The 10,681-nt window shown below is 44.5% G+C and overlaps 1 protein-coding gene across 1 annotated transcript; it reads left to right on the top strand.

The window, feature by feature from the left end:
* Positions 1-8,902: 8,902 nt before the first annotated feature.
* On the top strand, positions 8,903-10,061 carry nog1 (noggin 1). The gene has a single exon (XM_053444045.1). It carries the CDS (start codon positions 9,123-9,125, stop codon positions 9,789-9,791), a length of 669 nt encoding a protein of 222 aa, XP_053300020.1. The 5' UTR covers positions 8,903-9,122; the 3' UTR covers positions 9,792-10,061.
* The last annotated feature ends 620 nt before the right edge of the window (positions 10,062-10,681 follow it).

Genomic DNA, 10,681 nt, shown 5'->3' with positions numbered 1-10,681 from the left:
ACTGTAATGTAAAGCGCTTTGAGTGGTCATCAAGACTAGAAAAGCGCTATATAAATACAAATCCATTTACCACTATGTGAATACACAATAATAACTGTTTCTGCTAAAGCATGACCACATCACATGACCCTTTGCCCACACTGGGATTGGACTGCATGCCTACGGAAATAGCCGTGGATGCTCAAGTAACTGCTGTTGTAGCAGCACAGAAAACAAGGCACGCAACGCTTTTCCTCACATGATGGGAGTGTGACCAATCAGGGAAGGATACGTTGGGACTTGTAGGAACCGACCAGGAAGTGAATGTGGGCATCTGCGTCATTGTTTCCTAAAGTCTCTGTCTCCATTTGTTCAGACTAAGAGACGACCGCAAAGTTTTCAAACAAACGATGCCAGCAGCATTTTCAAAAGTCTCCATCTTAGTGGCTGTCAAATTAAGAGTTTGGGAGCAGACGCCAGGCGTAAATGCAGTTTGAGTGAGTCTAAAAGCGAACAGTGTTGATGACAACAGGCGTCTCACTGCGCCTTAAGTTGCGAGGTTGCTCAATTCAGGTTTCAAATGTTTTGCTTTCAGATGAGGTCAGACAACGTACTGTTGTTTGTTTCAAGTATACTGAGCCGTGACTGGCCCTTTTCAACGTGTCCTCAGTGCGGCTGCCTGCGAAGGTTCTCATCCTCAGCTAATTCAGTGATGAAAGAACCAATTAGCTGTGCCGTCCGTTTCATTTTTTTCATCACTGTGCCAAATAATCCAACAGTGAGAGCTGCACTTTGTTTCACGTCTGCGTGAGACGGTGGGGAGTTTAAAAAAGTCAGACATTGGCCTGGCTGTGTGCCGCCGCGGCTCCACTAGCGTCCGTAGACACCTCCGCGCGGAGGCAGCGTAAATCACCCCGCCGGGCTCGTCTATAGGTGGAGCCGGGGCCCCTGCTACTGGCTGCCACGCTTGGCCCTGTGCCTGTCGCCCGCCGAGACTCCCACTGGTGGCAACAGGTGACAGAGGTCTGCTGTGTGTGGAGCTGACAGCCCCCCTCACAACGCATAGAAACACTTGCTTCATTACCAGACCCCCTCCCCGACTCTGAGCCGTGGAGCGAGAGACACGGAGACGGACAGAAGGAGAGAGAGAGAGAGAGAGAGAGAGAGAGAGAGAGAGAGAGAGAGAGAGAGAGGCTTTACTACTTTTCTGTGGCACTAAACATGAGTTTGAGGCAAAAAGCTCAGTGTGCATCACTCATCTGCTCATGAGTCAACACTCATGATGTCACACGCTACCCTGCCAGCCTCACACACAACTATACTGTATTACCAATTTTGGTATAAAAGGCCTTATTTATTAAAAAAAGGGGAGAGTCGGCTCTTTTTCCATGCAGTGGACTGAGCCGTACCTCCCAGAGAGCCCTGACTGTTAAACCATCGTGCCACAAACAACCTGCTAAAAACACTTAGAGTATTTCTCCCATACAGAAATAAACACTGGCCAATTAGTGTTCTTATTTTTGGAACTATTTGAGCTGCCAGAGGAGTTGAAAATATAACCAACCAGACGTGGCATGACACGGGAGGACTGCAATTTCAGTCCTCAGCGTCTCCGTATGGACACCCAGGACCTGTTAGAGCTATCAAGGCCGTACATCGGCCTAGAGGGTAGTTTATGTCTCTGAAATGAATCCTTGCCCTGGAACAATACCGCCACTATTATCCAGCACAGAGAGAGATGAATTCACACGAGGACAGGCCATCTTGATTTATGAAGTGTGAACTAGGAGCTGAGAGCTGGAGACCAAGGTGGGGTCGGTGGGGGTGTTGCATGGCACAAACAGCCGTCTGTGTTGTAGGGGCTATAGACACCGCGACCTCCCGTCATCCGCACCACCACCACCACCACCACCACCCACCCACCGCTGCGCTCCCACTCCTGGCGCGTTCGCTCATTCACAGGAGCATCTGGCACGGCCGCAGCTCCGAGGATCTGTAAAAGTCCGGCCAGATCGCCATGTGGACATTGAAATGCCCTAAATGCCCCGCTGGCCGCAGGGGACCCCTGCTGTGTGTCTGTGTTGGTTGTCAGACTTCATTTATATCACATGGCGGGCTGGTGGACACTGAATCATCCATCAAAGGTTCAAGTATTTGCTTGGATTCCAGTAAAATATAGGCTGATCTGAAACTGCTGACCGGGCCAAGTGAGAGTGAATGCTTGGCGTTTGTGAGCTTGTGTAGTCAATGTTAGTTTTCTTGACCAGAGCAAACTGAGGAGAATCATGTTGAATCAAAGAAAGACTGTAGTTAATGCTGTAATGGAGTTCATGTCTGTGGTAAAATAAGCTGACAGTGATAATAGACACAACTATAGACACAACTGTCAAGTAGGATCTGGGGATCTACCCACTGACCTCCAAATATGGAACTGTTGGTTTTATCTCTATAATTGTGTAAGGTCTCAACCTTACAATGTAAAGTACGTTGAGATAGCGAATGTTATGATTTGGTTTAATACTAGAATGTTTAACTAAAATACTTTTCAGGACGTGACGTTTCACTTTCAGAAATGATCAGTAGATCCCGTTTACAAGTTCCCTGGCCTCCACTATAGTCACAAATTACAATTTTGTGTTTTGTTGCATTCGCATGCCGTCTCTTGGCATTTCTGTTTCGGGCAACACAATTGCTGTTCAGCTCTTTTTGAGGAAAAAGCAGACAACTAGCTTTCGTACGGTTGTCTAATATATCGGTCTCAAGGGCTAATCACCCATGGGTGTCCTCGAGAACGTGGTGGCAACACTATAGCCAGGGTGCTCCGTCTTTCTGTCTGGTGAAGAAGTGGGCTGCTCCAGAGAGAGCCTGGAAGATGATCCCTCATCCTGGAGGGGTCAGTTTTTATGACCACTGGACGAAGTGTGTTTACATAGGAGGGGACTATATATAAAATTAAATGTGCTATGTTTTCTAACAGGCCATGAACTCATCAATCACCTGTCGTGTTTGCCCATCACATCTCGGCATGACAGTTGAAAACGCATTGCTTTCTGCTAAAACTAGAGTCTGAACCAGTGTAAATATAGATGGACAACATGACAGCTCCCACAAGTGAAGCCAAATCATCTATATCACCCCCTGGTGGCTGGCTTCAGTAGAGGTCATTAACCCCACCTCCTCCAGGGTAGAAAATCGGACCAAACTTAAAGCTCAAATCACACATCGAACACATTGGGGTTTATTGTCAAAGATGGTTATTGTCCTTTTCTGTCGTTCTTGTCGCACTGATGTTTGTTCATGTTTTTATGTTTCTTTTTAATCAGTTACATCATGTCATGATTGACAGCTGAAACTTACTCGTGATTGGATGGACACCACTATCACTAGTACACAAACTACAAATGACATAATTGGCACAAGAGGGCAGCCTTCGTATCCTGGATTTAACGGCTTCATTTTTGTTCAACAGGAGGAAATGGAGACGTGTCGTTCCTCTTAATTTACAGTCTATGATCTAAACATGGCAATACTTTTCTGTTTGTGTCCATTGTGTTTTCTTTCATTACAACCGAATAATGTATATACATGTAATACAAAACTTTGTGCAAATTTTAATTTAGATAGACTGTGAAGTGATTTTTCAACAAAATCAAAAACACTGGAAACATTCTTAGCAGGAAGAAAAATTTATGCAAGCACTGAACCAAAAACTCTGAGGGGGTGAAAGTTAAAAGAATAGTACAATCCAGGAGTATCGAGCCAAAACATTAAATAGACTTGTTTCAATGCCACACTACATTGTGTAACAGTGGATTTATAAATCTCATCAGCCACATGATGGCTCAAGGACTTTTATTTTGAAATTTAGTTTTCCTCCTCCTACTGAAGAATCTATAATTAGGAAAGAGAAGCACTTTCATGGTTTCTTGACTTTGTTTGGATGCGGATTTTCTCTCGGTGAGATTTTATGGAGGAATGGAAGGAACACACACTCCCACAGGGAATTAGGTGCTTTGAGTTTTGACACTGAATCCTGTTGGGAAAAAACGACCCACATGTGCTAAATATAGTCCTTGTTAAAAGCTCCAGATATTTATGAGTGTTCTCAACCACCTGAAGGTGACTATCAGGATTTAACACGAAGGTTTCATTTGAATGATATATTATCTGACTCGTGTATCACACAAGTAAAGGAACCGTTACAACCGATTTGTTGTGGCTTTAGAAAAACTTCAGATAATCAGTTGCTAAACTGAAGCCAGTTAGATTTTCATGTTTCAGGTTGGTGCAAAATACTTAAAATAACCATTAAAAGTAAAAAGAATGATCAGTGTGGAGGAATAAGTCCTTATAAGCCCAAACAGGGGGAAAATAATGCGACTTGCAATGATGCAAAACTGCTCTCCGACTCACGGTCAGTGGTCAGAAGTAGCAATTAATTTTAATTAAGCTCTCAGCAGGAGTGATTATTGTGATTGTGTGCTCTTGGCTTGCAGAGGAACGAGGGGAGGGGAGTGCTAAACAAACTAGCAAATTGCACACCTCCCCAAGTGCCAGAGTAAACAGAATAGCACCCACTTCATGTCTGTGTGTATTCAGCTTGGCAGCGCGGCCTCAATTAGCACCAGGTGTGAAACCGCGTAGCGATGGAGATAAAGCACGTGAAAGGTGCTTTGTGTTTTTCGGACTCTGTAGCCGACTCGTGTCACGGTGATAACCTCCTGCACCGGGCCGCCGCCGAGGAGCCGTCCGGCCTCCAGAGCCTGCTTGGATGATTTAGGACCAAAAGAGACTGTCTTAATATCTCTGGACTTTTGCCGTTAGCTCTCGCATGGATGGAGGCTATCAGGGTCCTTTCTGTTGTGTGTGTGTGTGTTTCTACCTGAGCGTGCCTTTTCTTGGTACCAGCGCTGAAGGTGTCTGCCAAGAGAGAAGCCTGCTTTTTCTCACTAAACGAGAAATCAGCAGGGAAGGCCACATTGACCCGTGCACGGCTCAAGCGAGGAGATTCATTTTGAATGCACGTCCTTAAGCGCAGGTTTTAAAGTCTTCAGCAACCAGACCCCTTCGAGAAGTGGTCATTATCTCGGGCCGTTTATTAGCCGAAGAGAATTGTTTGGAGAACTTACGGGAAAAAAATAAAAGATCTCCTCAATTAAACAGGCGCCTGTCTCCACCGGCCCGTCTTTTCGAGGAGGAATATATCACTATCGAAATGCTCCTGTGGTAAAACAGTAGGAAGGGATTAGAAGAAAGGAAAACAACTCTGCGTTAAATGAGCCTGGCAATCCTGATGACCCTTAATGAGAACCATACTTGGTCTTCACCCACGCAGCCACATCAGAGATGAAATATTCCAGTGTGTGGAATATGATTTCTGAAAAGGAAAAACATGCCAATTTCAGTTTCAAACTTCCTCCAAGCGTGTGACGGCTTCATTTGAAATGTCACAAAATAAAATAGTCTTGAATTATGCTTTAAAAATCTATATTTTTTATTATGCATTAAAAAAAAAAAATGTTTACTATGCATTTTTGTATGTTAAGATTAAGATTAAGATACATTTATTTATCCCAAACACATGCACAGGCACACTCATGCAGTTGTAGGGAAATTTAACCTCACTGCTCTGTGTACGGGCACACGGGCGTTGGGGGGGGTAAGGTGCCTTGCTCAGGGGCACTAGACAGGGTAGGGAGAATCCTCTTGGATTTTTGGACAAATCAATCTAGGTTCGTCTTTTTGTTTTTTCTCCATGGAGTCGAACCAGAGACGAACCAGAGACCTTTTCTGCCCATAGTCCAAGTTTCTGCCACTAGTCCACCGCCTCACTGTATTAAAGGCCTTTTAAAATGCAACCATACATTAGGTTTGTACATGTCGTTGCCTATGATGTGTAAATGCACCACTGGAATGAACCTATCTGTCAAGCTTTTTTTGGGGGGGGGCTGTAGAGGGTAGCTAGTTTATGATACGTGCTGGTCAGATGAAAAATATGAGGTTGACATTTTCCAGACTTCTCCCCATCATTCGACCGTAAACTAAATGAGTCGTGTGCTCAAGTGCTTGTGTGAATTAGCTCATTCAAAATGAAACAGAGATGCATTTATCTAAAGCGAATGGTTTATGGCTGATGCAGCAGCTGGCTAAGTTCTTCCATTAAATTATTTTTCAAAGAATGATTCTCTGAGCAGGAGTTTAGACAGGTTTGCAAATTGTGATACTTTCCATTGCCGCCGCTTAGCGAGCGTTGTTTATTTGGGAGCTAATTTGGCTGGCTTTATTGAGAGGCGCGCTGCAGTGGCACCGCTACAGGCAGAAATATTGTCCCACTCGAGCTGGACACAGGCGGTAAATACACTGCAAAAAGTGAACTGAACTGGCTATTTCGACCCTGATCCGCGCTGTAAATTGGACTTTTCTTCAAACTAGCGAAAGGTTCAGCTTATTGGGTGATATGATTTTGTTTGATTCCTGCGCAGGATGTCACAAGCCACCTTTAATAAAAACAAAAATGTTGATTCTTATCAGAAAGAAAGATAAGATTTGAGAGCAAGTTCTAAACGAATAAAAGCCATCTCACCTTTAAATCCGATTCGTCTTCTTTTTTTCAAGTTTTAAATAACTGTTTCATTTTGCCTGAGTTTGTTTCTTTCTGCTCTTTGAAAATATTCAAACCCAGGACAGACCGGTCCATCTGACAGTTGCTTATTAGGGCTTCAGAGAAAAATGAGATCTGTGACTAAATGGAATAATTAGGCTCAGACATTTGTGCATATTTTGTTTTATTTGAACGATAAACATCTAAAGTAATTGTTCTGAACGTCAAAACATAAATGGTACTTTTTAGGATCATGTGCAGTTGTTTATTTGAAAACTGGATCATGATACAGAGGAGAGTCGAAAACTTTCCGACGGGAAGAAAAAAGTTTTAAATCCTGAAGGTCGTGAGTGTCTGTCGTTAAAACGTATACATGGCCTCTGAACCAAATGAAGCGTGTTTCCAGAACTTAATTATAGTTTTTTACCGGTGGTAAAACATTTATATATAAATAAACAAGTTACCGATGTTAGAGTAATCCATTACAAACAGGAGTCCTGCATTCAAAAAGTAAAAGTAAGAAATATGTACTTAATGTAAAAGTACTCATGGGCACTATCACTATGACTGTGTATTAATAATAATAAATAATAATATTAATAGCAATAATAATATTATTTATTATTTATATATATATATATATTTCAAATCACAGTTACAAGCTGCAAATGAATAGGGACTATAGGACGCACTTGAAATGCATAAATGTAAAATCAATATGAACAAATATAAACACAATAAAACATAATAAAAGTATTAAAATAGATTCTAAGACCGGAACTAGGAGAGGGCACACATATAAGAATGTGTCTTTAAGAGATATTTAAAAGGATAAGGAGCTCATTGGATGGATATCTTCAGGGAGATTGTTGCGCAGACTGGGAGCCTCGACTGTGGAATGGTTAGTATGGCCTTCACTGAGGACCTCAAGTTACAACCAGGGACATATGGTGTCAAAAGATCTGAAATGTACATAGGTGCAAGTCCAGAGCCAAACCTTAGAGTCAACAATAAAATCCTAAAATCAATTCCAAAATTTACTGGAACCTAGTGAAGAGAAGCTAAAATTGGATTAATATATTAGGCTCTCTTTTAGCAGATTTGGTGAGAAGTCCGACTGCTGCCTGTTGGATGAGCTGTAATTCATGTAGACTCTGTTTGCTCAGGCAGGCAATATTAATCATCAAAGTAATTTAAGTAAAACCAAACATTAAAATTGGTTTAGGAAATGCAAACACCTATCAATACACCATATGTGATAGGAGAATAAGAAGTAGAACTATAAATTCCTGTTAGGAGGAAAAAACCCCAGTACACAAAGATTACAATCTGATTGGGGGGGAATGGATAAGCTGTTGTGTTCGGTAGACTGATCTGAACCGATTTGCTTTGAGTTAATATTTGAACTGTCCAACATAGAGTGTAGCAGGGAGGTGTGAGGTGTCAGAGGGTTTCAGAGTCGTGGTGCAGGGCAGATGAAGGCCCTGACACCCATGGAGCGGAGTGTAAATGTGGGGAGGTGCAGCTGAAGAGGGGCGCAGGGCCCAGGATGGAGAAGGTCCAGCAGGTATATGGAGGTTAGGTTTTTCTTTTTTAAAGGAGAACAGTAACATTTTATGATGGAGTCTATGTTGAACAGGGAGCCGGTGAAACACTAGATGAGGAGTGGTGTACTGTGAGTGTTTGGTGCGGGTGATGATCCTGGCAGCGGTTTTGGATGGTTTGAAATGATTATTTTTGACCTTATTGTCAATACCGTTGCTTTGAGCAGCACTTATATGTTGTAGCAGGTGAAAAGAAATAATATTATGATTGCATGTCTTATTTTTAATCAGCTGAACATCTTAAGCCACAGAGGATTCAAATGGAAATCCTTGAATAAAGTATCTCAAAAACTGAAATGGACTTTAAATGTAAAATTCCTCGTTTCTATACTTTGACTCTAAGTTGTTGGTGCTGGGAGAGTGCAGGGACGGATTCACCAGCAAAACCCCAAGAGAATAAACCAAAAAAATTCACCAGTCATGCCCACTGTGAGACTGATTTAAGGAAAACCGACAGGGGGCGTCTCCTCTGCCTGCACACCCCGCACCCCCGTCCCCTTAGTCCCCCCCCCTCCGCCTCCAGAACGATGGAAGAAGGAGGTATTGGGGGGGGGGGGGGGGGATCTCCTCCTAGACAACAAACCCACATTCAGAGAGAGGCACACGAATTACATCACGGTCCGTGCGGAGGATATAACGGAGGTCGCGGGTGACGCTCAGCGCTTTTCTGCAACAGGAGGCACCAGAGGCATCATGCCGAGACCGCGCGCACGGAGCCCGAGGAGACACATAAGCCCTGCCACGAAGTTCGTCACGGAACCTCGGTTCCCCTGATGCCGCTTTTTTTTTTTATTTCTGTCACGGATTTTCATCATGGGAAGCGGTGATTTTTGAAAAGACGCTCAACACTCAGGTTTGGATACGCGTAATTGCGCACGAGACAGTGGCCCCTCTAGCAGCTCCGTGTGCGCACTGAAGTCGCCGCTGGACCGTCCGACATGGACCAACCTCAGCAGTGCGTGGCCCTGTATCTGCTGGTGCTGTCTCTTGGACTTCTCATGGACAGCGGGGTTTGTCAGCACTACTACCTCCTCCGCCCCATCCCGAGCGACAGTCTGCCGCTGGTGGAACTAAAAGAGGACCCGGACCCCGTCTTCGACCCCAAGGAGAGGGACCTAAACGAGACCGAGCTGAAGAGCGTCCTGGGGGACTTTGACAGCCACTTTCTGTCCGTCTCGCCGCCCGCGGAGGACAAATACACCGGGAACGAGGAGCTCGACGACTTGGACGTCCAGAAGCCCGGCGGGGTGCTGCCGAAGGAGATCCGAGCGATGGATTTCGACGTACAGTTCGGCAAGAAGCACAAGCCGAGTAAGAAACTGAAGCGGCGGCTGCAGCAGTGGCTGTGGGCGTACTCGTTCTGCCCGGTGGTCTACACCTGGACCGACCTGGGGAACAGGTTCTGGCCGCGGTTCGTGCGCGTGGGCAGCTGCCTCAGCAAGAGGTCGTGCTCGGTGCCGGAGGGGATGGTGTGCAAGCCTGCGAACTCGACCCACCTGACGATACTGAGGTGGAGATGCGTGCAGAGGAAGGGGGGGCTGAAGTGCGCGTGGATACCCGTGCAGTACCCCATCATCACAGACTGCAAATGCTCCTGTTCCAGCTGAACGACATCAATTATAAGCTCGACATTTCTTTTTTTGTGATCTCTCCCTCTCACACGCACCACCGAGTGTAGGAATGTATTTTCTGTATATGCGGTTGCCACGCAGTTATGTATAACTCCCTGTACAAAGTCAGTATTATTTGTAACCAGAGTCTACTTTATTTGTGGAGAATATTGGTTATATATTTTGTATTTATGGAGATGTGGCGCGTAGAGCCGCGTAAGGACTTGTGCTGTTTCCCATGTTCGGATGAAGCAGATCAACCTCAGAGTTAAACGTGGAATCATTGATACAGAGTCGTGTATCGGTGACTTGTTTTATCCTGTAAATTAATGACATTTGCTATTTATTCTTTATATTCGTACAATAAAACGACACTGAAATAATTTTAAATGCTTTTGTTTTTTCCTTCATTTGATCACCTGGACACCTTAAAGTCATCTGCCACCGTGCACACAATCAAATACTCCCCATTGCAACTATGTCCCAGAACTGTAACCACAGAGACAGAAGATGGTTTGATGATGAACTTATGGTTGGGATACTGGTTTTATTACAACCTAATATCAACATGTGGAGTATACCTCCCCTTCCCAGCCCCATCTTATCACTGTGGGGCTGTCAGACATACATTAGACCCATTACAAGCTGATAAAAGAAGCAGTCCAGATTCACTGAGTGAGGGAATCAGCAGCTGCCACCTTCACAAAGCCCTCCTCTCCATCCGCAGCCCAGCAGGAGCCGAGCTGAGGAGAGGGATCACTGCTCCAGTCGAGGATGCAGAGGCTGATGCTCCACGTTTCTGAAAACCCACCACATCAGTGACTTTGAATCTCTGCCATTTTTACATTACAATACTAAAGCTTGAATCCCACGTCGGCCAGTTGTTT

Source organism: Pleuronectes platessa, chromosome 16 (assembly GCF_947347685.1).
Source record: "Pleuronectes platessa chromosome 16, fPlePla1.1, whole genome shotgun sequence".
Taxonomy (NCBI): domain Eukaryota; kingdom Metazoa; phylum Chordata; class Actinopteri; order Pleuronectiformes; family Pleuronectidae; genus Pleuronectes; species Pleuronectes platessa.
The sequence above is the reverse complement of the archived record's forward strand: the minus strand, read 5'-3'. Positions and strand labels throughout refer to the sequence as shown.